The 26705-nt window shown below is 50.5% G+C and overlaps 8 protein-coding genes across 8 annotated transcripts; 5 read left to right on the forward strand and 3 right to left on the reverse strand.

Moving 5' to 3' along the window:
• Positions 1–2125: 2125 nt before the first annotated feature.
• Positions 2126–4057, reverse strand: ARB_07909 (uncharacterized protein; the record flags this gene model as incomplete). The annotated part of the gene is made up of 1 exon (XM_003013751.1): positions 2126–4057. The coding sequence occupies one exon, from the start codon at positions 4055–4057 to the stop codon at positions 2126–2128; it is 1932 nt and encodes a 643-aa protein (XP_003013797.1).
• A 7660-nt stretch (positions 4058–11717) lies between these two features.
• On the forward strand, positions 11718–12602 carry ARB_07910 (pyroglutamyl peptidase type I, putative; the record flags this gene model as incomplete). Its single annotated transcript, XM_003013752.1, has 2 exons — positions 11718–11825; positions 11916–12602. The coding sequence occupies 2 exons, from the start codon at positions 11718–11720 to the stop codon at positions 12600–12602; spliced, it is 795 nt and encodes a 264-aa protein (XP_003013798.1).
• Positions 12603–13006: 404 nt separating this feature from the next.
• Positions 13007–14751, reverse strand: ARB_07911 (uncharacterized protein; the record flags this gene model as incomplete). Its single annotated transcript, XM_003013753.1, has 5 exons — positions 13007–13447; positions 13515–13949; positions 14005–14501; positions 14526–14662; positions 14735–14751. 5 exons carry the CDS (start codon positions 14749–14751, stop codon positions 13007–13009), a joined length of 1527 nt encoding a protein of 508 aa, XP_003013799.1.
• Positions 14752–15288: 537 nt separating this feature from the next.
• ARB_07912 (RNP domain protein) lies at positions 15289–17772 on the forward strand (the record flags this gene model as incomplete). The annotated part of the gene is made up of 4 exons (XM_003013754.1): positions 15289–15522; positions 15705–15897; positions 15926–17325; positions 17521–17772. The coding sequence occupies 4 exons, from the start codon at positions 15289–15291 to the stop codon at positions 17770–17772; spliced, it is 2079 nt and encodes a 692-aa protein (XP_003013800.1).
• A 154-nt stretch (positions 17773–17926) lies between these two features.
• Positions 17927–19016, forward strand: ARB_07913 (uncharacterized protein; the record flags this gene model as incomplete). The annotated part of the gene is made up of 3 exons (XM_003013755.1): positions 17927–18042; positions 18123–18666; positions 18729–19016. 3 exons carry the CDS (start codon positions 17927–17929, stop codon positions 19014–19016), a joined length of 948 nt encoding a protein of 315 aa, XP_003013801.1.
• Positions 19017–19373: 357 nt separating this feature from the next.
• ARB_07914 (uncharacterized protein) lies at positions 19374–21267 on the forward strand (the record flags this gene model as incomplete). The annotated part of the gene is made up of 3 exons (XM_003013756.1): positions 19374–19580; positions 19615–20055; positions 20131–21267. The coding sequence occupies 3 exons, from the start codon at positions 19374–19376 to the stop codon at positions 21265–21267; spliced, it is 1785 nt and encodes a 594-aa protein (XP_003013802.1).
• A 623-nt stretch (positions 21268–21890) lies between these two features.
• Positions 21891–25102, reverse strand: ARB_07915 (uncharacterized protein; the record flags this gene model as incomplete). Its single annotated transcript, XM_003013757.1, has 5 exons — positions 21891–22799; positions 22849–23163; positions 23215–24008; positions 24062–24671; positions 24722–25102. 5 exons carry the CDS (start codon positions 25100–25102, stop codon positions 21891–21893), a joined length of 3009 nt encoding a protein of 1002 aa, XP_003013803.1.
• A 629-nt stretch (positions 25103–25731) lies between these two features.
• ARB_07916 (tartrate dehydrogenase, putative) lies at positions 25732–26626 on the forward strand (the record flags this gene model as incomplete). Its single annotated transcript, XM_003013758.1, has 2 exons — positions 25732–25981; positions 26067–26626. 2 exons carry the CDS (start codon positions 25732–25734, stop codon positions 26624–26626), a joined length of 810 nt encoding a protein of 269 aa, XP_003013804.1.
• Positions 26627–26705: the final 79 nt, after the last annotated feature.

The raw sequence follows: 26705 nt of genomic DNA on the forward strand, positions 1-26705 counted from the left end.
TTTAAAGTCATTTACCAGTAGTTAATCTTTGCGGGAACCTCCAAAAATACACGTACTTTTTGCTATACTGGAACTGTTCCTTTTAATCTCCGGCAAATGGACCCTTGTTCGCCTGTTGACAGGTTGGCTAGGAATAGACTGTGCTGAAGGCTGTGAAGGGCACACTGCATGAAAGCTAGTGGTGAGGCATGCAGGCTGGTTGCGAATCCTCAGGTGATGCACACGGCTTCTGCGCTCCAACCCTGGCTGCTGGTGGCTGTGTCGACTCACTGCTGCTGGTTGGCTGTCAGCATACGTCGTCCGATGTAGGATGAGATATGACGTCCAGGGATGTACTTGCTGGTACACCACAGAGATTTTTATCCGCACAAGTCACGATTGAGCGACGCCAGATCGGCTTACTGTGTAATCTGTAGTAGGGCATTAACACCAACTTCATATTTTGAAGCTTTTTGAAGCACACTTGCCTTTCTTCTATAGCCATAACCTTTCAATCGCTAACTAGCCTGTGATGCGATTGAGATGTGTATGATGGCCCACACTATATTCAGCCAGTTAATGAAGACAAGCCGGATCTACCACGGCATGCTCCATACGATTGCATCCGAGCATCAAGTGCAACAGCCGTGGGCGAATGGCCTTTAAAACCTCAACGCATGACGCGGAATCCCCTGCTACTAGTGTCGTTGACAAGAGTTGACCGACCCGGAAGATCAACGACTAATTCCGCTGCAGGGCCAGTGCACCTAAAAGATATCTTGAGTAACCAAAAAATCTCGCTTATGGTAGTCAATAATGAGAGGCCATGGATTTATCCAAAGCTAATTTCAAGAAGAAGTACTTTATTTAAATTCCAATCTCTTCTAGCTGGAGAAAGAAAGCAACTCAAATCAAACATATAACAAAGAAGCCCATGTGGTTAAGACAGAAAAGGATAGAAGTTGAGAAAAATAATCCATGTGCAACCAGAGGAAGAACAAGATGGGCAGAAAATAGAAGAAAAGGACAAATCATATCAAAAAACAGAAATGGTTTATCATTGTCTCGCATCGTTCATCGTGTCAGATCATCAGGCAAATAAACGCAACAGGCAAAGCAGGCAAACAAGCAAGGCAGTTTTAACAAGACCAACACTGTATTCCATACTGTCCCAAGAATAAGGTAAGGGAAAGGGGTAAACGAGAAGTACGAGGATAGAAGATAATTGATCGGAGAGCATAGGCCATCGGGCAGCCATTTCATTTCACAGGTCATTCAGGTTAGCGCAAGTCGCATAGAGAGTCGAAGAGATCAATTAAAGCAAGGTATCCCTCTGCTTATAAATGTGGTTTTCTTTAGGGGATTTCAAGCGCTTTTTCAAATTTTTTTGGTTGTTTCTTTTTCTTTTATCGGGGAAGCTGAAGGGAAATCAAGGAATGGAAAGGAAATGAAAATAGAGGGTCAAGAGAATGTAAAGTAGGGAATATGGTGCCGGTCGAGCCAAAGGATCCAAGTATCAGCCATATCTTTCCCATATCGTAACAGATATAAGGTGTATAGCATGATGAAAGATTAACTAGTCATGGGCCGAGGTATGGCTACCAACGACATAACGCAAGGAAAAAAGTAGACGTAGTGTCGTCTCGTCGTCAGTAAAATTGTGTAGTGTTGAAAGATCAAGAAAAGATAGTGAGTGGTCTGTTTTGTTTGCAAATTAATTCCAGAGAGTTTGTTTGTGTGTATTCGTCTGGTCGTGGTCATGGTCGTCGTCGTCGCTATTGCGCTGGTTCGTTTTTCTCATCATCCCCTGCAAAACATGAGAAGGGTATAGATAAAAGAGGCAAACATAAGTCCCGTTCCGAATTCAACAGCATAAATGCCGAAACCGGTACATTAAGATGGCATTCGTTTGTCCCTTGTGCATTAAGTTGAGCAGGTATGGAAGTTGTTGCTGTTTGAAGCAAGAAAATGATCATGCAACGCATTATAATACGGATAAGGTACCAGAAATGCTCCAAAGGCTAGCATGCAGTATCGTCGTTTCACATCATCATTCGTCGTCTTTTCGATAAGCAATAAATAAAAGGAGGGTTGAATTGAAGAACATTATGGCGTGAATGGGATGGAAGTAGGAAGTTTAAGGAAGCTATGCCTCTGGCGAGTGCAACGCTGTGGCTGGAGCTGGTGCGCGTTCCGTATCAGGGGCATCTATATCTGCAGCAGAGGAGAGGGTGGAGAAAAACGGCTGTCCCTGGGTGTGTAGTGTCGGATGCATGAGAAAAGTGTCGGAGCGAGACGGTGCGTGGCGAGGACGATGATATTGTCGTGGGTGCGGCTGTGGCCGTTTGCTTGCGGGGAGATCAAGGTTGAAGGGAGATCCCAGACGTTTGATACGCTCTCCTTCAACTTCCGGGCTGTGAGTCTGGCTATGCGAGGGCAACCCGTCGGTTTCGTTAGAACCCGAGCCGGATGGAGGAGTGAAAAGCTGAATCAGCCTGTGCCGCGAATTTACGTTGAGCATGTTACTGTTGTGAGAATTGCTACTGCTGTTTGTCGTGAGGCCTCTGGTGCGCGTACGAATGCGGACACGGGCTGAAGTTTGGTCTTTGGTATCATCCGGGACTGTTGCCTCTGGCAGATGTTGATTGTTGTTGGTGGGAGTGAATAAGTCAGGCGCAATGCCCGAACGTAGGCGGGAGCCAGTGACGTGGACCGTATCGTGTGCATCAACAGCAGGCTTGACAGGAGTTGTATCTGCTTGCGAGACGCGACGGGAATTTGAAGGTCCCCAGGTATGATACATAAAGGGTGAGCCGAGACGGGGGATGTCACCGTGGTGGGCTGTTGCTGCCATGGAGTTAACCGTGTTGGAGACGATGTTGGGAGTTGAAGCAGCCTCCGGGGGGTCGCTGGGCATTGTTCCAGAGACAAGAGAGATACCGAGGTCTCTGGTGAAAGGGACGGAAACAGGAGTAGCAGCAGTGGCAGTGTAGCTGTCTAGCAGGTCTGGAGGAGGGGACGGACTTCGAGACTCCAAGAGTCGTTGATAGTGAGGGGCAATAGAGTATTTCCTTTTGCATAGCTCCTTTAGTCTCCGTCGGGTGACAGCATCTGAGCGAGGCCACTGTGGTGTATTTCTGCTCACGGAATTGGTAGTTTCTGATGGCTGAGAAGGGAGGGACTGGGAAGGCTGGGATTGGGACTGAGACTGAGACTGTGACTGTGACTGTGACTGTGACGGGGGCTGTTGCTCCTGCTGCTGCTTTGCTTTCATCCAAGCCCTGCGTGCCTCTCTTGCGACCCGGTGGGAGACTCCAAGCGGTGGCAAACTGCCAGGCAACATCTTGAATGGGGTAATGGTGGGATCCTGGAGGTGAGTCTGGTAGGTATTCCAGAGATGTTGGTCCATTTCCGAGGTCCATCGCTGGTTCTGGCTGAGGTTAGCTGGGATAACGGGCGTGTTCTTGACGGACTTCGACGGAGTGTCCAGATTTTGCTTGTTATCTGGGAGGCTGACCGCGAGGAAAGGGTCATCTATCTCAGTCTCGGGGCTGGTGCAGCTACCACCAAAGGAGATAAATGAATCAAACGAGTCAAAGGACGCGGCTGAGGTGGAAGAGAAGGAAGAATCCGAGGCATGCGAGCAGGCAGAAGAAGGCCTGGTAATGGACGCGCCAACAGGAGTTGTTGTCCCATCCACGGCACCATTCTCAAAGGACTGAGAGGCTAGGTCACGAATTTGGGCTGGCGGTGTTTTGGGATCGGTCCTCTGCCGTCGTGGCACATCAAGATAGCCAGCGCAGCCCTCGAAGATGTAGGCTGGGGTGCTGTTAGATTGAGAATCGCTGGAGGATTCTGCAGGCGAGATACGCGATAGCTCGATGGAGGGTAAAGGCACGTCTGGCGCGCAGAAGGGGATGGGTTTCCGCTCCATGCGCCGTCTCCTGACGCGATGAGAGGCGTGGTGAGGCCGTGGTGGATGAGAGAGATCGCGAAGAGGACGATCTGGGGTCCTCGGTTCAGACTCGGTCGGGGAGAAGAAGGTAAAGTCCTTCGGAAGTGTGTGCGCGCCAGTCATGGTGAGTGAATTGCAGGCTGATATCGAGTCGAATTAAGGTAAAATTATCATTGTCACCAGACGCTCAACGAACGGACGCAGAAACGGGCACAGAAGCGAAAAGACAGAGGGAGCGAGCTGTACTGGCGGCTGTCAGGATCGGGGGTGCTTGATCTCGAAATGGACTGGAGGCGAATTGGGATAGGTCAGATTCCGGCGCGTGTATGCGTGGGAAGGGCGACTCACCAGGTACAAGACGGCAGAACAGTCTATAGATGCGGCAGACGAAGTTAACGGAGTCTGTGGATTTCTTGAAGGCGTCGACAGGTGAGATATGGACAGGTTTAGGGCGGTGTTGCGGTGTATCTGGTCGATGGGGACCGGGCGAGTGGGTGGCCGCCCCCTGGCCTCCTCGAGACACGATCAGACGAAACGAGAGGCGGTAATGTCGCGTATCTGCGTATCTCTGCGGTCTAGGCGGCGTGTCTTCAGAACGGAGACCTGCCAGGACGGTATCTTGAGGTCACTGTTCGCTCTGACGTGAGGCCTGTCGAGGTCGTGGACTGGGGGGATGGAGTAGAAGAAGAAGCGCAGAAGAGCCGGAGAAAAAAGTCGATGCAAGTCAGGTGAGGCCGTCATGCAACCGCGCGGGTAGAGCGAAAAGGATACGACAATCAGCAAGACAAGAAAGCTACCAGCCGTGCTCCGTAAACGAAGGTGGAGATGTAGATGTCGAAGCTGTCGACGTTGAGGTTTGAGGTTGGAGATGAAGTCGAAGTCGAAGTTGAAGTTGTCGAGATGTCTTAAAGCGGTAATCTTGACGACACGGCTTGCTGGCCTCGACGACTCGACTGTTTACTAACAAATATCCCTACTTCCGCCCCCAACAGGACAACAGCACACAAGAGACGCTGTTGGGAGACTTCGTTGACCCGATTACGGCCAGCAGGTGCTTGCAAACCTGGCGATGGCAAGCAGTTTCAGGCTTTTTGGCCCGCGAACGTCGTACCGTACGCAGAGAAGAGAGACACGCCAGCAAGGAAGGACAGGACGAGAACACGAAGAACCGACTCCCCCTCAGGTCTACGAGGAATTGCGTTGTGTCCATGTCTACAGTACAGGCATTTCTATGGGCCTACAGACAGACAGGCTCGGCTTCCACGTCGCCATCCCAGCGATCCCGTCAAGCACGTCGAGGCCATTGGGCCGCGGAGTCCGCCAGGTCAAACTCGCTGGCTGCATCCAAGATACTAGATGCCTGCATAGACATGCAGAGACTGCAGCGAGCGGCACATCTGTCCGTCTACTGGTTGGGCCTGGGGAGTTGAGGTGCTCTGATAGGCTGCTTTTTCTCGCCCTGCTCTCTCTCTGCCCAAGAGAAGAGGGACACGACTTAGCGGTGCCATGCTTGCTGGTTTTTTCCGGTAACCATCGCCAACGATACCAACGACAACGACAACGAGAAATGGGGCCTTCTTGTACTCTGTACCACAGGTACCTGTGGTTACATGTCCATAACTTGCCCAGAGATGTGCTTCCTTGCGCTGGATGTAGGTATCGCCACGGCCGGATTATGAAATCCCCATGGGGGACGGTCCAACTTTCCACTGCTTCAGCAGCCTTCCTGAAACACGCTCTCTCCAGGGATTCGCTCTTCTTGCACCTTCCATCCTTTTGTTCTCTTCTTCTCTTCCTTTGCTCTCGGCTTTTTCCCCGCTGTCCACCCTGCCTGAGGCGGGCTTGCAATCCCACGTGACATGACTACCCCTTTTTAGGGCTTAGGGCTCTGAGAGAAGGAGAGGGCGATGGAAGAGACAACATAATTTTACATTGACCCGGTTGCCTAGACACGTCTTTTCAATCCCCTCGAGGCCTTCATACCCGTCTATAAATGATTCTTCTACCGGAGTATAAGTTGAGGATGAAATACTCATGGTCAAGGGCAGTGTCCACAAATATACCATAACTACTAGTCTGAGCCAAGCTAAATGTACACACTTGAGATTATCAAGGAATGGTCTGGATTTTACTGTGAACCATAGCAGTCTGACCTGAGACTTTACAACGCCACGTATTCGCGAGCTAGTCTAACTAGCTATCCGCCCTGAACAAACTAGCACGCCCAAAGGCTGCTAGTTAGCTAACTAAAGAGTGGTCAATGCGACTAGGATGGACCGAGCCTTGGACACAAGCCAACGCCAGCACGGGTATTCGACTAGAATATTTGGGTTGGCAAATTAGCCATACATTTACATGACTAGCTGTCTACTTCATCCTTCTTAACCGCTTTGAATTTCATTGGAAGAGCTTGCATCGCTTATAGTTGAAGGTTGGTAGAGAGTGTCTTGCCCAACAGTATTACATCTATACCCAACTTCTCCTTATCGATACAATTCTATATGACGTCAACTGGTACCAATATCTACTTAATGCATATCCATAGTGGCATAGCTGGCAGACTCACCTAGTCCAACACTCTGAGTGGCTATAGCCGGAAGATGCAACCTACGGCCGAATCACAGCATCCTCCTGCCTACGAGAGGCGCTTAGCTGGTCAGCAGCAGAGGGAGTACTTGTGCCTCTTCTGCTGCCATACTCCTCGTTCTTCCCGCCGGTCCTGCGGGAAAGAATACTGCAGAGACGCTCTTTATCGTGCGCTAGTGCATGATACTGATACCCTCTTTCGCCATGCTGCAAGATGCATCTGCCCTTCACCTATAATTAAATAACAGAAGAGGGTGATATTCGCCGAGGTTGTGATGGAAAGGGATATTGAAACATCTTCCACGAAGACTGTCATTACGATACTGGTGCCTTCCCATGGCTATAAAAAATTGGCCTTTTCAGAATGTTTTCGTTTCCTCCTTTGCTCCTTTTCCTCTTCTCTCCACCACCTCCACCCCCACCCCCATCCCGTCCCTACACCTCCTACACCTCCTGCTCTTCACCTCCTTTTCAACAGCCCCCAACACCTCTCCTACAATTCACCCCCTGCAACTCACCTCCACCTCCTACATCTCGTACATCTCATCACATTCCTACAAGTACATCACCTTTCATACCCCTGCACCTGCACCGCATCTCCATTCCTCCACCACCATCCCTACACTTCATTTCCTACACCACCCACATATCCTCAACCCTTCCTAGAGATATATACCCCCGTGGGCTGTTCTCTGGCCCCTAAGATAATTCGTTAGCGATCCGTGGTGACGTATCAAACATCCAAATAACTACGAATACCAGTCGCCGAAATTCGTTCAAGAGACTCTGACACACTCTTTAAACTTCTCACTGGCCGCGCCTGTAGAACACAGATCCGAGAAGATACCTCGCCAGGGGAGTCGTTTAGTGGACCAGTATGCCGCACACAGCCCTCTATTGCGTAAGTCACGGGTCCAAGGTTTGCTATCTTTCCCAACCGTACGGAGTATTATTGGTGAAAAACAAGACCTGCTACCGATGATTCACAGGACCCTGCAAATGGAACGGAGACTCAGGGTACTAAATGTGGATCCGGGTAAGTCGATTCTCTCCGGCTGATATTTCGATTTTGGGGTTTTTGAGCCGTGGCTAATCTTTTGATAAGCTAAGCATCAGGTCATACCTTCAATGTTGCAGCTGATCCTACGCCGGGTCGCCAGATATACTGAGCAACGGCCGCCTTCATGGCCTTTGTCCCTTCAGCAATGAGTTCGCACTTCTACGTAGTGCTGATAACTAGTAGTTTAGCGCCTGCCTGAAAGAAGCTAAGATGTACTCATCATGTATATAACTGGGGTGTATTCAGAGAGCTAGTCACTAGTAAATAGTTTAGATAGTGAACCAGCGTTATTGGCCCTGAAACGACCTTAAACTCCTAGGTTAAAGATTAGCTGCAAAGTGAGCATTAACCCCAGCCATCTAGAACAAAGCCATACTTCACGGTGGCGGCAATTGCGGCCTTTGCCAGGAAAATCTGACTGTTGGCCATACTATGAGTATCGCACACAGATGCTCTTTTAAGAGGTTGCACCGAGCCATTAGGTTACGGTTCCTTGTATCCACCAGCCTCACTTACATTGCTGTCAATAGCCCTGGAATGCGTACAAATTATACAACCGCATATAGCTCAATCAGCGTCAATTGAACCCTCCGATAAAAGGGCCAGCAGACGTCAACGAACACAGAGCCTCAATCTGCCGAATACGAGATTCTCTTCCCGAGCCCGCAGCGTCCCTGCAGCTGGTACTGTTCACGACATTCCCACACAGGGGAGGAAGCGCTAGTTACCAACCCTGAGCAAACAGGTGGCAAATGGTGGAGTTTTGCTGTTAAAATTATTTCCAACAAAACAAGGAAATGGATTAGATTAAATATATTACTCACCGCTATTTCGACATTAAGGTATCATACTATGTGAACTATGACCGGAGATTGGTGGCAATGCATCGGGGTTCGAAGAATATGAGGGTAGTCATTAAGGGGTCCCCGTTTCCGATACGTTGGTCCTAAGCTCCCCTGAATCCACATATGGAACTAAAACAAAAAAGAACGTAAGATTCAGACGGGACTACATCACAGGACGTAGTAGCCAGTACGAAAACGAGAACTTCATAGACTGATTACGATCCCGTAGACATATGAATTTGTGCTCGGCAAAATTTGAGTATTTATTTTAGTTACTGATTCGAGCTAACCTTGACTCAGATGTATGACTCTTTGGATAACCAATGAACAGCATCAAAACTAAGAAACCAAGCGATAAGTCTAAATGGATGAATAATGACAAAGCCCCCCTGGTCCCATGTCGATTCGTACAAGGGATGCCAGGGATATGCCATCAATATGGCATGTAACCAGAACTCTTTGGCAAAGGGAGTGATAGTGTTCCGCGAATAGTCAATCTGCCTAAGGTAGGATCGAAGCCGACTAACAGAGTATAAAGAAACCGGTTTGATAGGGCATCAGCTTGTTGTTGTGATCGTGATGGTCGAAAGGGTCTAACGTTGATCGAAGGTCCATTTATGTTATGGAAAAGGGCAGCCATGGGTCGATATGGGGGTTATCGAAAGAACATTCGTGGGAGCAGAAATGCATTCCCACCCCCAGTACTCTGTAGATATGTATCTTTTTGGTAAGGAGCAATTCTGTGGCTCTCAGTATTTCACCGTGACCCGTATGGGGAAGAGCTCTCCGTTGTAATAATATAGTAACGTTGTGGACAAAAGCAGCAGCAGAGGCAGTAATCGCTACCTCTGTAGACCCTCAGCAGCCACGCGGATCACATCGTGGTCGCCAAGGGGTCCAGCGCGGAGGATAACCCCTAGCATATATGTCCCATCCTGAGTTTTTCTCCCACGGCTGCTCCATAGGACTTAGGTATAGATAGTCCAGATAGGACTTACATGTAGTAGTCGTCAAGGAGCAAGGCCGGGGGAGAGTATAATGGTCGTCTGATTGGATTAGAAAGACGACCATCTCCGTAACGTTCTAGCAAGATAATAGCATGTTGTCCATCGAAGCAAAGCCCCATAAGACTGTCAGGATCGAGGTTGGCGATATTCCAGGGCTATGTGAGCTCCCGAGTAGATGATGGTTCACATGTAGGCGTATGTGGAGGGGGCCCTTTTGATGAATAGAGAGGTAACAGTAACGGCCACAGTAAAATGGAAGGAAAGGAAAAACAATAACGGCCGCACATGTATCTTCTTCAGGCCATCCAAACAAAGGTAGGAGGGCCGTCAAGGACCCAGCAATGACGGGAGAGGAGCATCATCTCGCATAGCCCATAGCGCCAGCTGTAACCTGGGGGGAGAACAGAAGATGTCAACATAGGGTGGTGAAGAAGGGATGCGATGGTGGACAAGCAGAAGCAGAGGACGCAGAGGATGTGGACGGGAGGGCAAGCAAGATATAGAAATGCAGTCGCAGCGCAGCAAGCAGGGCCCGGGAGTTTACATGGCCACGTGACCAAAACAAGGTTTCGGATAGCGGTAGGAAAGGAAACTCCGGTATCCCCGGCCCCATGAGTAAAACTATTGCTCCGGCTTCGCATGGCTCCGCTAGGGCTGGCTCCGGTGACTCTCAAGCAACTCCGTACTCATGTGAGTGCACATGGCTAGTGTTTTGGCTGTCTCTGTTCCACCTGTTTCAACCTCAGGGCAGCCAGCTTCTGCTTGTTTCAGGTCTGTCAGGGCGTCTGTAGATAATAACCTCCAAGTTGAGTCGTCCATCAGAGCCTAGAAACATACGACTCTCCGGAGGGCCACCGACACACCACTCGGAGAAAGTTCTCCCTCCCCTTTCTCCTCCCGAGCGCTACGCCGTGGCAACACCGCCAGGAATACCTGATTAACACAGCCATGCATATCCACCCCCGCCCTGTTGAGATTGAGATAGTTATCGTATGTCGTTGACTTCTGGCGTGTTGCAAGAGTGCAAGAGCCTGGATGACTCAGCAGAAAAGCGGATACCGTCAGCCCCCGGCCTGACCAACAGGGTGGACGGAAAGAGGTAAATACGGCGTAACGCCCGAATACCGCAACAGAAAGAAAGAAACATGTTTCAAGACAGAGCAAAATGCCAAGACATGCTCACTGGCATAAAACTTTATAGCGGGTGCCCAGGTGGGTCTGCCATCACATGACCTCAACACTTCGGGCCCATTCCATTCAGGAAAAGTTAGGGCTTAGGTCTTAGGGCTAGTTAGTGGATCGCAGGACGACAAAGCAGAAGAAGAACGGTAGACGAAGACGAAGACGACGATGAAGATGAAGATGAAGATATCGAAGTGCCGGCAAGAGGTGGTGAAGGCGGTAGAAGAACGACTGGGGATACGGCTTGGGGGGCAAGAGATACCATGCCAGGACGAGGACAACTCACCAATGAATGTGTCAACGGTTCCGCTCGTTGTATGTATCCATGCATCGACCACGCCTTGACCCTCGAGGACGAACCACCACGGCGCACCCTGTATAGGGAGATGTGTATTTATAGCACAGTTCGAGAGATAAGATGCGGCCGCACATACAGCCAGGCATATAAATAGTAGGAGAGCCAGCTCGATCCCTGCTGCCGGAGGCCGCCCGATCCATGTCCCTAACCATGATCTACGGCCATCTCATCGAACGCCATGGAGCTCTCCTGCTCGGATAGGGAGGTCTTTTCTCTTACTTTCTCAGGGGATATAATGGTAGATAGAGAAATAGCCGTGCTGCCGACAGCAATGCATGAACTATTATTAGGATGATAGCCGGTGCCCCTGGGCGGTCATCTGCCAGACCCTGTAGAAATTGGAGGTAGTTACAGTGAATAGTTCAACTAGGTACAGTTGTTTGAAGCAGAAGGGAGATTCACAGCAGTTCTTGATCCTCTGCGGAGCGATGCCGGACATCAGCTGGACAAGCCACCGCAGCTGGAGGCAGAGCTATATAACTGGCCTCGCATCCCCTCTGGGCCACTGGCTCTTCATCCTTCCTTCAGCATCATCTGCTCGCCATCTTATCTCCTCGCCTTATCTCCCTTATCGTCTGAATTCCAAATCTGTCTAGTCGTGGCGTCATAGCTGGTCAGGAACCTCGGCTTCTTCCACCACAGCCCTCTACACTAGTTAGCGCTGTCTCACGCGGCTGCACCAGCTGTGCTCACCACCAGCTTATACACTCTCAATTAACATAGTATACCCTGCCATCTACTTACAATGGGTGACTTCGGAGCCACCTCCTCCCTCGATGAACCTGTCTCTCTCCCAGGACAACCTCTTCCCCCCCAGGATGATGACATCCATGTCCTCGTCACCGGTTTCGGCGTAAGCATTCCACCCCTATGTCCATCCCCTCAGCTACATCGAGAACCGAAACCAAAATGCACATCAAGACACCTACTGACGATGACCTAGCCATTCAAAACCCACCCCCTCAACCCCTCATGGCTAATCAATTCTCTCCTCCCACAATACGCTATCACCAGTAAAAACCGCCGAGTCCACATCCACGCCCACCCACGGCCGATCCGGGTAGCCTACGCCGCGGTACGTGAGGAAATACCTCGTATCATCGAGGAGTTCCGAGTCGCCCACGACGGACGTCCGCCTCACTTGGTGATTCACATCGGCATGGCTGCCACCAGACAGTACTATGCCGTTGAGACGGTTGCCCACAGAGAGGGGTACAAACATACAGATGTAGATGGGCAGTTCGGGATACCGTTTGACCCCTCCTTGCCAGAGAGGCTACAACCGGGTGTTCCTACACCAGCTGATTCTGCATCTACGTCCGAGTCTACGGGTAAGGTGAAAGTTGTTCCGTCACCGCTTGATACCGGCTTTTTGCAGGCCTGGAGGAAAAGTCTACCCGCCGGACGGTCAATTGATGTCCGTCTATCTCATGATGCGGGCCATTATCTGTGTGAATATATCTATTACACCAGCTTGTCAATGGCGTGGGAGGAGAACAGGCCGCGGGCAGCGCTGTTCTTGCATGTTCCTGGCTGGACTGATAAAGCTAGTGTGGAGATGGGCGTTGAGGTGGTAGTGGGTCTTGTCCGGGCTATGGTGGAGAGCTGGATTGTTGAGACGGATGCTTAAATACGGAGTACGGTCGATTTGTTTATTCTATTCTGTTCTATTTCTTTTACCTACTTGACCATTTCATATTCTTATACATGACTTACCCATTTATGTATTTATTTACGTTGTCCTATTTCGGAGTTGATACCAAGATGAATATGAGTTACGCATAAACAATTAGACTGGTCTCGTGGTGGATGGTGGATGGTACTGCTCCCTAACCTGGCGTTGAACGAGTGAGAGGAAAGGAACGAGAAAAGACATGTTGAAAAAAAAAAAGGGTAAGGAACTTTCATAATATATAGTTATAGGTAGGAAAAAGATAAAAAGGAATCCTCCTGTTCTACATCCTTGTTTCATTTCAGATTCAGAGCTCAAGCACGAAATTTTTCAACTTGCTGTAACGAAGGACTAAGCGTTAGTTAAGCCTGGTATGTGGAGGCAGATACGTTGCCTCCTCTTCCTGTCCAGTTGACGTGGATGTCCTTGCCCTCGGGATACTTCTCGCTCGCATGCTCGGGTTTGATTCTGAAGGTGTGGGCGCCAAAGTAGTCTCGCTGGGCCTGTAGGAGGTTAGCGGGAAGGTCACGCGACCTATAGCCATCATAGAAGCTGAGAGCAGTGCTGAAGGCAGGGGTTGGGATTCCCCAGAGGGCAGACTTGGAGACTACGTCTCTCCAGCCAGCCTGGGCGTTGTGGATGGCCTTGTTGAAGAAGTCGTCGAACAGCAGGTTCTCCAGGTCTGGGTTGGTGCGGTAAGCATTGGTGATGTCCTTGAGGAAGACAGAGCGGATGATGCAGCCGCCTCTCCACATCAGGGCAATGGACGGCTTGTTCAGCTTCCACTTGTATATTTTAGCAGCCTACAGATAGTTAGTTTAGTGATACTCGGGGAAGAAGTAAGTAGTTCAATTGGTGAAGGGACCTCACCTCCTGAATAAGCATGAATCCCTGGGCGTAGGAAATGATCTTGGAAGCATAGAGAGCTTGCTCAAGGTTGTCGATGAACTCCTGGCGGTCTCCCTTGAAGTCCGGCTCGGGTCCCTTGAGCACCTTGCTGGCTCGGATACGCTCGTCCTTGAGCGAGCTGAGACATCTGCCGAACACGGCTTCTCCGATCAGGGTGACCGGCATGCCGAGATCGAGAGCGTTGATAGCAGTCCACTTGCCGGTTCCCTTCTGGCCGGCAGCATCGAGGATCTTCTCGAGCAGGGCGGTGCCATCGTCATCATTGTAGCGGAGGATGTCACGAGTGATTTCGATCAAAAAGGAGTCCAGTACGCCCTTGTTCCATTTCTCGAAGACATCACCAATCTCAGCCGGGGTCATACCCAAACCCCGCTTCATGATATCATAGGCCTGTGGCTGTTAGCATCCTGACTGGACATGAAGGTGGGAAAATAAGTAAAAAGCGGCATACTTCGGTGATCAATTGCATGTCTCCGTACTCAATACCGTTATGCACCATCTTGACATAGTGTCCGGCACCCTCGTCACCAACCCAGTCGCAGCAGGCCTCACCATCACTCTTGGCTGCCACGCTCTGGAAGATATCCTTGATAAAGGGCCAGGCCTCCTCGTTACCGCCGGGCATCAAGCTGGGGCCGTAACGGGCGCCTTCTTCACCGCCCGAGACACCGGTGCCTACGAACCGGATGCCCTTCTCGGCCAGGTACTTGGTTCTGCGGTTGGAGTCCGGGTAGTGCGAGTTGCCGCCGTCAATAATGATGTCACCCTTCTCGACGAAGGGGAGCAAGCTCTCAATGAAGTCGTCGACAGGCTTGCCGGCCATGACCAGCAGCATGATACGACGGGGCTTCTTCAGCTTCGAGCAGAATTCCTGCACCGAGTGGGCTCCCACGATCGATTTTCCTGTTCCAACAATCAGCACGCAAGTCAACCTCTCCCCTCCCTTCTCTAGCTATGGCACGGAAGACCTACCCTTGGCCTCATTGGCAAGGAATCTATCGACCTTCTCGACTGTGCGGTTGAAAGCCACGACGGTGAATCCATGGTCAGCCACGTTCATGATGAGGTTCTGGCCCATCACAGCCAGGCCGATGAGGCCGAAGTCAGCACTGCCAGGCAGTCCCAGGTCAGCCAGCCTCAATCAAAACGAATATGTGTACACGAAGAGAGCCCGGACTTACACTGCTTGGTCTGCCATGGTGAAGAGTCTATCGAATTGGTGTCGTTTCGTCCGTCTGTAGGTGTGTTCGCTGCAGCTGGAGCTGTGGTGAAGCAGCAGAGTTGGCGTTGAGGTTGAGGTTGAGGCGGGGAGAAAGCTGGCGGCGGCGGGAAGATTACTAAAGCGGAAGGCCAGAACTCAAGTCCTAGATCTTGTTTACCTACTCGACTATATAGCACAGGACGCAGAGGATGGGCTGGTTGCACGCTGCGCTCCGCTGGATACTGATTTACACAAGCTAGTTATATAGAGAGGCCGCAGACTGCAGTGCCTCGCAGCCTTCACTCTACCAATTGACGCTGCTCGTCTAGTTATGCCGCCCGCCATCCCACTCCCTCGCTTGCCCACGCTGCTGCCCCCGCCGCCCACCCACCGCCCGCTGGCCCATCCACTGCTGGAGATTCTACAGGCCCTGCCACGCTGCGTCGTGTCCGGTGCTGCCGTCGTCGCTGTGCCCGAGTCTGCTTGACGTCCGCGACGAGGAAGGGGGGGAAACGAGACGAGCAGGCATCTGGGATGCACCATTATGTCACTGAGGGGCAGCATCAGATCCCGGCCTGGCGTTTCGATGGTTTGGGAGGCCTGCAGCGACCAGGAGCTGAGCGTGCGTCTTCCTATCCCTGCCGCCTCCTGGTCCGGTGGGCGTCCCCCGTCGTCCGCCGGCTTTCCTTCGCCTTATCTCGTATTCCGCGGTCTTCAGTCGTTATCGTCGTTGTCGTCTTCTTTCTTCATCGTCTTCGTTCTTCTTCTGTTTGTTTTTTGTTGCTGCGGAGGGGAAGCTATTATGTAATATTTACGTAATAACATTAATCAAAAATTAGTAATAAATATTAGCTAATAGTATTAGTAATATCATTACTCAGTCATTAGTAAGAGTTAATGACTAAGCCATGACTCATGCGCACGTGATATAAAGTTCAAAACTTCTTCAGGCCGAAAAGTTGGGGAGATTCGAACAGAAGCAGAAGAAGAAGAAGAAGAAGAAGAAGAAGAAGAAGCAAGAAGCAAAACAAGAGAGGAAAAGGAAGAAAAGGGCAGAAGAAGATAACAAGCCGAAGTTGAGACAGAAGGACGAGAACAAACAACAGGAGAAGCTCAGCTGTCTGGTGGCTGATTGGACTCAAGGTACGTGTGCTGCAAGCATCTCCTGCAGAACACTCGACGGCAGCCCTCTGCCTCTACCTACACCTCTGTACTCTACCATCCATCTCTGTATCTGTATCTGTATCTGTCGAGCACCCGTTCATCATGTCCCTGCCGCCTCCTCCAGGTCTCCAGCGCCCGCCGCCATCCCAAGCCGCCTCGACGGCCCAGCCGCCGGCCTCGCTGCCCGCCCGTCCGCCATCCACCGCATCCTCATACACAGCTCCGCCAACTTCCTCTACTACTCCATCTACAGTATCGAGGCCTCCCAGCCATGGACCGGATGTCTCCAGACCGGCTGTTGGCGCGGCATTCGGGTTTCAACCTCGTGCCGTAGCCGCGCAGTCGTACCGGGCGCCTCAGACTCCAACATACCCTACCGTATATAACGCGGGATATCAATACCCCCAGCCGCAACACCAGCACCAGCTACCGCAGCATCATCATCAACAACAGCAGCAGCAGCAGCAACAGCAACAACAACAGACATATCAGGCACAGCCCACGTCGTACTACGGTCAGTCGCAGCCGCAGCGGCCGTATAACGCATCTACATACGGCCAACCCAATACATATCAAAAGCGCAATAACACAGGCTCATATGGAGCTCGGTCAGGACAATCGCGATACAATGAATCGTCTGGAGACCCTGAGATGGATGCCCAGATAGCACAGTGGCAAAGTGCATATATGAGCAAAGACAGTAGTGAAGCCGCCGCTGGGACTGTGGGTGCTTCTGGACCTGCTGCTACGGGAGCCAACAGCGGGCCTATAGGTTCCTTCCAGCGTCTACATGATCCGTCGTCAAGCACATCGACACCTCCTAATGGAACAGGGTCAGGCACTGCAGCATCTACCACGCCTATACCAGGCGCAAACCAAGGTCTAGCTGCCGTTCCAGGCCAGGAGTCCACCGAACCCGCAAAGACCGTTGTACGATCTGGAGGTGGCCAGACATGGACTGACTCGACGCTGCTGGAGTGGGATCCAGCTCACTTCCGACTGTTTTGCGGCAACTTGGCCGGCGAAGTGACAGACGACTCACTACTGAAGGCTTTCTCAAAGTATCCATCTGTACAAAAGGCACGAGTCATACGTGACAAGCGAACAGAAAAGAGCAAAGGGTACGGTTTCGTCAGCTTCTCGGATGGAGACGATTACTTCAAGGCTGCCAGGGAGATGCAGGGCAAGTACATCGGCTCTCACCCGGTGCTGCTGCGACGAGCCATGACGGAGATCAGGCCAGTGAGTGCGAATAAGGGGAAGCATCTCAAGGGCAAAGGCAAGCATGGCCATCATCACAGTGGAAGCGGATACAGCAAGCCGTCTGCCACACCCGCTCCGGTGTCCTCATCCGCGGGCAAAACAGACGGCGGCGTCAAGAAGCAGAAGACCAAGGGCGGGCTCAGGGTACTCGGATAGCATAGATAAAACACACTTCCACATCTACGTTAATATCATCTCTTCTGACCTTCGTCACCTCTTTAATATCTAATAATGTCTTTCTTCTCTATCAATTTCAACATCAACATCAACGTCATCCTTACATAAGCATCACAAAACTCCCAACTTCAACTTCAACTTTTCTTTCTTCTCGACCTCCAGAAGACTCAAACAATCTTCAATCTTCTTCTTTGCTTCTTTGCTTCAGCCTTCTCTTTCATATTCTCTTCTCTTCCTCTTCTCCTTGTTCTCCTCGACCGGGGTTTCTCGCCGGTGCCCATTTCTGCCACCCCCCTTGGCCCACTTGTTCTTGTTCTGCTAACGACTTTAATACTATTCTTCTGCTTCTTGCTTGCTGTCTTTTCCTCGCATTGCAAGCTCTATCTCCGTATTCAGATACATCTATCTGCTTAGTGCTATTTATTCATATCGTTTGCGCCTTGACATCTTGCTCTTGTCGGGACCTGGAATCGTCCTTTGGAGCGTTTACGCCGTATCTTGACTGCACGCGACCCAACCTACCACCATCAGCAACAGCGACGGGAAGAGAAGAGATAGACGATTCATGATGGCGACAGAGAACAAGCGCAAGTCGCAGCAGAGCCAGGGTCAGGATCACCATGATTTTGGGCCGTCGGGAACAGTTAGCTTGGAGAAGGCCCTCAGCTCAGCCATTGGCGCCAGGTTGGTCTTTCAGGCCCCTTATATTCCATTATATATTCTCCCGCCTGCCCATATATTGGTATTATATGCTAATTGAGTAGGATCCGCGTAACCACAACGCAGCCGGCCTCGGTGACGGTTGAAGGAACGCTATTCACTGCCTGTCCCATTACCAATATAATCGCTATCAACACCAGCGCCAACACACCATCCACAGGCAGCTCGTCGCCTGCTCTTGCCCTCTCACAGCCAGGAGACTTCACTATACTCCCCGTCACCCGCATCCACAGCTTCAACCTGCTCTCTCTCGCCCCGGACTCGCCCTCATCGCCTGGTGGGCCCTTCACATCCGCCCAACCCGCCATCTACCCGCTTGACATCCGGGCGCTACGGACCCGCGAGACTAACGCCATCGCCCGTCAAAAGGACCATGACTCCTCGAGGGGCAAGGGGGTGTCGAAGGAGGCTCAGGACCTGTTTGATGCATTCAAGCGGACTATGCCAACTCATTGGAGCGGGACCAGCATTGTCGTTGCTGACTCGGTAGTGATTGCGGCTCCGTATGGCGTGGGCGATTGTAAGACTCTTAACTTGGCTGGCAGAGACGAGGTAGCCGGTACTGCCCTTACCAGAGTGCGCAAAGTGGTCAGTTCGCCATTGCATCCCTAGACTGCTATTGGTAGATATTCGTATACTGACTGCAACAGCTTGAGATGGAACGAAAGAAGATTGAGCTCCGCCGGGCCAGCACGGCAATGGCAAAGTCAGTAAACTTCCCTAAGAATAATAACAACAACTACAACGGCAACAGCAGCAGCAATACAGACGGTCATCTCAGGAAGAGTTCTGCGGCGGGTACAGCAACACCTGCTACCACAACCACTAGCAATGTTGCAGCAGCCACACCACGCGACCCTCGCTCGGCCGTTGCAGTTCCTATCCGCAGCAATGCACCGGCGAGCAGCTCGCCTGGCGGCCAGAGGAAAGGGGGATAATCGAGTCGGCGGTGAAGGCAAGACGCCCGGGTGGAGGTAGGGAGAGAGCGAGAAAGGACGGGGGAAGAGAAGAGACCAAGGGCAACAGGGAGAACACCCTCCTGTCTGGTCGAGCAGCATAACTATCTGTTTAGCCATCTATCTGTCTATCCGTGTACGCCTGACCCATGGAATATGCATGCACTGTATATGTATATCTGCTTGTTGCTGTACGTCAAACGGCATCACGCGACATCAAAGCCGTTGATGCTTTGTTAGAGCTAGGCGGTATTGTAGTATAATAAGACATGCCATATACATATACCATCGTCCTCGCTGCCTCTAGGTAAATCCGTTATATTCACATTTTGCCCGAACATGTACTCTCTACGCTGGCAAGTTGATAGTGAACTTTGCTTGGCTGGCTTTGCTAGTAAAAAGGCTGAATCTCCCGTCTCCGTCTCACCCTTGCAAGGGAGCAGACAACAGACAACAGACAACAGACAGCAGACAACAACAGCATCAGCCAGCAAACTCCAGAGGAGAACCGAGACGAGAAAAGAAGAACAAGATATATCTCATGCCGTACGCAGCGTAGAGCACCACGGCCTCCACTCAGCGGCAGCCTGGCTCACCCAGGCCAGGCGACCTCCCTGCCTCCTACCAACCAGCAGCCAGCAAACGGCCATCTTCACGGCCAAAGCACGGCATCGCCAACACAGCCCATCCCAAGAGATATTCCCCTGCGTTAGACAAGCAACTGGAGCCCCGAAAGAGAGCCGACCGCCGCTGGTGGTCTAGGATGGGCTCCCTCGGCGCCAGCCCGTCGCTCACGGCCACCGTCAACGACACCCCCATCGACGACGAGGAGATAGGCCTCACCCCCCAGCAGCGACGCCACAAGCAATGGCGCGCCAGGAAGAGGCAGCAGCGTGAAGAGCTCGACAGCATGGTGCCAAACAATGCTCTACGCATGGCGGACCAGGCGGTGGTGAAGAAGCTGGCCATCAACGCCCTGTTCATCGGACTTTGGTACTTCTTTGCTGTATCAATATCCCTGGTACGTCAAGCTCTTTTGCTATCCCCTTGCCTATATGCTTTGCTTGATATCAATATGCTGACTGACTACTGATAGTATAACAAATGGATGTTTTCGCCGACAAATCTCAACTTCAAGTTCCCCTTGTTCACCACCAGCCTCCACATGCTCGTTCAGTTCATCCTCGCCTCCATACTCCTCTACTTTTTCCCATCTCTGCGGCCGCCGCTGAACAGCCCCGATGCAGCTCCGGGAAAACCCAGCAAGCCCTCACTAACACCGATCTTCTACCTTACCCGTCTCGTGCCATGTGGGAGTGCTACTTCACTAGATATCGGGCTGGGCAACATGTCCCTACGCTTCATCACCCTCAGCTTCCTCACCATGTGCAAGTCCTCTGCCCTGGGCTTTGTGCTTCTCTTTGCCATCATCTTTGGCCTCGAGACTCCCTCCATAAAGCTCATCCTAATCATATGTACCATGACACTGGGCGTGGTCATGATGGTGGCCGGAGAGGCGTCCTTTCACGCCGTTGGGTTCGCCCTAATAATAGCTTCGTCCTTTTTCTCTGGTTTCCGATGGGCTCTCACTCAGATTCTCCTACTCCGGCACCCGTCTACCTCAAATCCGTTCTCGACCCTCTTTCTGCTTACTCCTATCATGTTTGTCTCTCTCCTTGGAATTGCACTCGGTGTCGAGGGATACAATGAGATCCTCGCTGGTATCCAGACTCTCTCTGCTGAACATGGGACTTTCAAGGTATTGTGCTTCCTTTCCTTCCCCGGAATGCTAGCCTTTTGCATGATATCCTCTGAATTTGCTCTTCTTCGACGCTCTTCCGTCGTCACACTGAGTATCTGCGGTATCTTCAAAGAGGTCATCACCATTGCTGCAGCAGGTATCTTTTTCAAGGAAGTGCTCAGTCTGGTCAACATTATCGGTTTGATCATCGCCATTTCAAGCATTGCCTACTACAATTACATGAAAGTCACCAAGATGCGCAAGGAGGCCCTCTCGGAGAGAGAAGGGGTTGATGACGAAGAGGATGACGGGTACGAGAGTCCCGGACCCAGCTCTGGCCTTATGGATGATAGTCATGGTCACGGAAATCCCCCTCCTGTACAGAACGGCGCCTTGGGTGGACTCGTAGACCAGATAAAATCCGCCTTTGGCAACAAGCGCAGCATATCTGGCCCTCGATACCAACCTATGCACACCTCTGCGGAGCCTTGACTGGATAGCTCAATAACTCACCAGCGGTGTTGCACACTCCGTACTGTGCTACAAAACAGCCCCCTATGTTAGACAAGCTCTCACACAATACCCTTCATTTTGGACCCATATCCCTGGCCCCGGGCCGGCCCCAGCTTTGCGGATTGGAGGTAGATGATAATACCCCTTCCCTTAATAATATCGTTTGTCTTAATACAGTGGCATCGTTTCCTGGTCACATGTGAGACCAAGGCAGACAGACAGAAAGAAAAACATTGTTACCGTATATATACTGGCCATGTTGCTTTTGTATCTCAACTCCTGTACAGACAGTACTGTACACTCCAGGTGGCGCGCGTTATGTTTCCCTACTTAGATACCGTTTGGCTATGAACTTTACCCACTTTGGCATGTTATATCTCGGTTTCTACTCCACGTATTTCATAATTACTCGATAGGCGGGTTTGGTTTTGTATTCCAGCAGCAATATAAATTATTGGACTATTGGACGAAGTGGTTGTTGGTCGGATATGCTCGTTTCACATTAAACTACAACTTTATATATCAATTCAGAACCCTCGTCAGCGCTATCAATTCTCTATTAGTCTATCTATATTCTAATGTCACAGTCTTAAATAGTGAAATCAATTCTTCAACTGCTTGCAGGCAGAGACACACCAACTATTCCAATCAGAGAAGAAAGACGCTTGGACATGGCACTTATTGCTCAGTAGCTGCTTCTTTCTTGTATCAGCATAGATATCCACGATTCCCGACACAGACTCCTTATCATGAGCCACGAGCACCTTCACAAGAAGCAGACTTGCTTGGCTACACGACGCAGCATGTGGGCCAGACGCACTACGCATCGCCTCAGAATGGACCTCTCGAAGCATACCCCAGACAGCCTCGTCAGATTCAACTTTAGGTACACTTGGACCCTTACAGAGCCGAGTATACTCCCGCAAAACATTCGCCGTTTTCTGCACAAGTTGCTGAACACTCGACCTCCGCAATAATTGCAAGAGCGGAACAATAATTTCCAGCGCCAGGGACTTGGAGTGGCATTTCTTGACATATATCTCCAGTAGATCGAGCACTCTGTTCTTGAAGTTGATCATGGTCTCTTTGGCCTCCTTTTTATCCTTCTTCTTGCTTGAGGCTTGTTCGCGGGCCTGGAAGACCTTGACAAGTTGGGCATCTAGAGCCTCCATGTCATCGTCTCCCATGTCGGAACCATCATCTGATCCGTCAGATGCTTCAAGGTCTTTGTCTGCGCGATGGGTACCCAGTGCAGCAGCAAGTTTGGCATCGAATTCAGCCAGGTTTTGTTCGTTCTCCTCATCTTCTTCGTCTTCCTCTTCATCTTCCTGTTCTGACTCGTCTGATGCGGAGTCCGATTCACCGTCAATAACCTCAACATCGGAGCCATCAATCATTTCGACGTCACTATCCAGTTCGTCGTCGTCGTCTTCTTCTTCGCCTTCATCCTCATCATCATTTCTATCAAATAGCTCCTGTTGGCCCGCTAGGCTTTCCTTTGCATCGAGGATCTATAGTAATTAGCTCATGTCGAAACTACATACATAGAAAAGTGCTTACCGCAAGTAGAGACTGAAGGCCTGTAGGTGTCAGCTTTTCTGCGAAAGCTCCAAATACTTGCTCACTCATCTTTCGGAATAAATGAGATGGCTTCGAAGCAAAGCTGAGCAGTATTTCAACCAGTGCGTCAGAAGCTTGGCCGCTTTCTTCATCGTTGGATTTCTTGTGGCTTAAGAATTTGTCATAACACATCTTGAGCTCATCCAGCATTGAAACTGCGTCCGCGTCTCCGTTGTATACCTGAAGTATTGTCAAGGAGTAAAGCAATTTAAGCTCCTGAGCAGCCTGGTCCTGTTGTCCATCCTCTTGTTTACCCTATAACAGATTAGTCGAATATCTAGACACGGCGAAAAAGTGTAGACGTACCTTCTTGTTGATCTTCTTTAGGATCTTAAAGGCAGAATGGGCGGATTCAGATATACTGTCACTCATATCGATGATGGATTTGCCTGAATCTCCAGTCTCCTCCATGTCTCTAATTTTCTGGACAACCTTGTACGCAATATCAGAGGGCCGTTTCTGGTTGCTGATGATAATATTTAGAGAAGCCATGATTTTGTTTCTGAACAATTCCCTGGTAGCATCACTGATAGGAGGCTTAGCCGTATCACTTGAAAAGTAGGTGTATCTCGCAAGAGTGAGGATGATCTCCTGAACAGCTGAACCTAGTTCGTCGGAATCATCCTCCTTAGCAGATGTGATAAAAGATTTGACAATGGTCTGCAGGAAGTTGGCAATGAGCTGACGTCTGGAAGCGGCCGCCTTAACATCAGCTTCCGGGTTGACAATTAGGCCTTCAAAGAACGGCATGAGCTGCTTGATTGAGGTGTGAGATACATCGGCGACAATCTTCTCGACAACCTTGACTTTAGCAATCTGGTCAAAGTTGACTGCACCCCGAGGTCCCATAAGGCCGCATAAGGCAGGATATGCAAACTCCGGCTCCTTGGAGGCACGAGCCTGTATCGACTTTGCAGCCTTGACAGCAATCTTATGCAAGTATCTGTCTTCAACGGCAAGCTGGTTCATCAAACAGCGCATGAAATTTTGTGTAAAGATCTGACTGGCTACCTCTATGGATGCTTCGTTGAGGACCTTCATGAAAACGAGGAAACCCCAGTACTTGCGTTCTTCTGATGAAGCGGCAGCAAATAATCCACCTAGACACACATTAGCATGGTCTGAAACTTGTAAAACAGGATTATTAACTCACAGTCAACGACTTCAGTCCAAAAGTCGAGAAAAGACAACTGCGCTGCCTTATCTTTTTTCCCCTTGCCCTCGACTTGGCCCTTTCCACCAGCTGTAGAATATAACTTGGTGAGAATTGGGTCCCAGGCAAAAGGGAGCTTCGGGTTCCAAACACCAGGGTTCTTGACCTTTGACTCTTCGCCGTTAGAATCATCCTGGCCGGAGGATTCTTTCATAATTTTAGCCAAAGATGCCTTCTCGCGCGAATTTAAAGGGTTATCGTGACTCCAAACACCAGAAGGAAAGACAACTGGTGGAGAGCATGACAGGTCCATGGCGGCCAGCCAGATAGCGATGCCCTCGGGGGTTTTGGTAAGGTTATTCTCACACAGAGCAGCAAGAGCAGAATCGACGTATCTAGTGCCTCGGTTTCGTGTACCGATATCACGGATAGCGTGGAAAATGATATATCCACACTCTTCTCTCAGCCATGGTTTCTTTTTGGCCAACTCAAACACTAGAGAGAGCAGTCTAGTCCAGTTCTCAAACGGGACATCAGGCTGGAACAGAATAGAGCTCTTCAAAATAGCTTCTGCGCCGAACAGCCTACCAAAATGGTGGTCTCTTTCTTCCTTTTATGGAATTAGCGGTCTGGATGAAAAACTAGCGAGGGCATGTATACCTGTCCGGACTCAGCACTGGTAGTGTTTGTATTCGACTCAAGAAGGTCAATTGCCTTGGATACATCCCATCCTGCGAGACCGCTCTTCTGTTCACTCTCAGCCTGACCAAAGAGTATAGAAAGCAACTCTGCCAACGCAATTGAAAACCCAAGCCTTGCAGCTTTGCGGCTACTACATAGGCCCCTGAACAGCCGCAGTAGAGCTTTCTCAACATCCTCCGGCGCTGGATTCGCTTCTGGTGTGAAACGCGAGAGCAGCTCACCGGCAGCTTTGAGCCTGATTTCATCATTCTCGTTGCTCAAATCATCGTAAATTTCTACAAGTTTGACGTCCACATTGACCCTCTCGCGACGGCGTTTCTTGGGATTGAAGGACGACATCGCGCGTCTATGTCAAAATTGCCCCCTGGTATATCCCCAACTGCTTTTCTAGGTGTCTCTATGTGTTTTATCAAGCCAGAAGTTGATTTTGATATCTTCAAAGTCGATTTTTCGTTCGAAATCTTCGTTACCCAATGCGGTTAGCATAGATGCGGCTCTTTTGGGTTTAGCGCCTGAAATGATATAAATGAACAAAACATCCGTACGACAGCATTATTCGGTGGATTATGTATAATATTGGGCCCTGAGAAGAGAAGAGAAGCTTTTTTGCAGTTATTCATGAAAGTAGAAGTTCTATATACTGATATTTGGGGTATCGTTGATATGCTGGTGCATTGGAGTGTTGTCAGCATATTAACGTATGAGAGGGTTCCAGCTCAGAGCAGCAACATTCATGGCATGTTAAATTCACTGCACGGTAGTTCTTAGGGCATCCAAAATGACATTAACACAGTAGAATAAAGGCATTGGCAGCTATCATAAGCAACATTTCAAAGAAAGAATATTACCTCTCTACCTACTAGATATTGGAGTCCGGCGTTAACTCCGGCAAAAGTCCCGAGATCGACGATATAAACCACCCATGATACATCCAGACAGACATCAGTTGCGGACACCAACTACGAAAGATGAATATGCCAGGACAGAAGTACCAGATTGCCTCGATACCTGGCGATGGAATAGGCCCCGAGGTAATTAGTGCCGGGATAACAGTGCTGAAGAAGCTGGCCTTGTCTCTGGGTAAGTTTGAGCTGGACTTTGAGACCTTCGACTGGAGCAGCGAGTACTACAAGAAACATGGCAAGTACCTACCGGACGATGCCTTGTCTACGCTGAAGAAGTTCGATGCGATACTCTTCGGGGCCGTGGGGGCGCCTGGTAAGTAGCTACGGTACCTGATTACCATGGCACTGGGTTAACCAGGTAATGAAGAATGTGATGTGATACTAAGCCAAGGTGATAGATGTGCCTGACCATATATCACTCTGGGGCCTGAGACTGGCTATCTGCCAACCCCTGCAGCAATATGCCAACGTACGACCAACAAAGGTCTTCCGCGGCACCAAGTCCCCCCTTCGAGCCTGCTCGCCCGGAGACCTAGACTGGGTGATCATCCGCGAGAACTCCGAGGGCGAGTATGCTGGTCAAGGAGGCCGCAGCCACGCCGGCCAGGCTTGGGAGACAGCAACGGAGGTATCGATCTTTACTCGACACGGGGTGGAGCGAATCATGCGATTTGCGTTTGAGACGGCGCAGAGTCGAGACAGGAAGCTGCTGACGGTCGTGACGAAGAGCAATGCACAGCGCAATGGGATGGTGCTCTGGGATGAGGTGGCGGCCAAAGTAGCTGCGGATTTTCCGGAGGTGAAGTGGGATAAGATGCTGGTGGATGCGATGACAGCTCGGATGGTGTTGAAGCCACGGAGCCTTGATACGATTGTAGCGACGAACCTGGTACGTCATGGTTCTCCAGAGGCCCTTTGTGGTGCACCAAATGCGTCATACCTGAGCGGAGGCAGCTGACAAGTGACATGGTTCTCTCTCGTGCTGCCCCAGCATGCCGATATTCTATCAGATCTGGCGGCGGCCCTGGCAGGCTCCA

This window comes from Trichophyton benhamiae, assembly GCF_000151125.1.
Source record: "Trichophyton benhamiae CBS 112371 chromosome Unknown contig00075.49, whole genome shotgun sequence".
Taxonomy (NCBI): domain Eukaryota; kingdom Fungi; phylum Ascomycota; class Eurotiomycetes; order Onygenales; family Arthrodermataceae; genus Trichophyton; species Trichophyton benhamiae.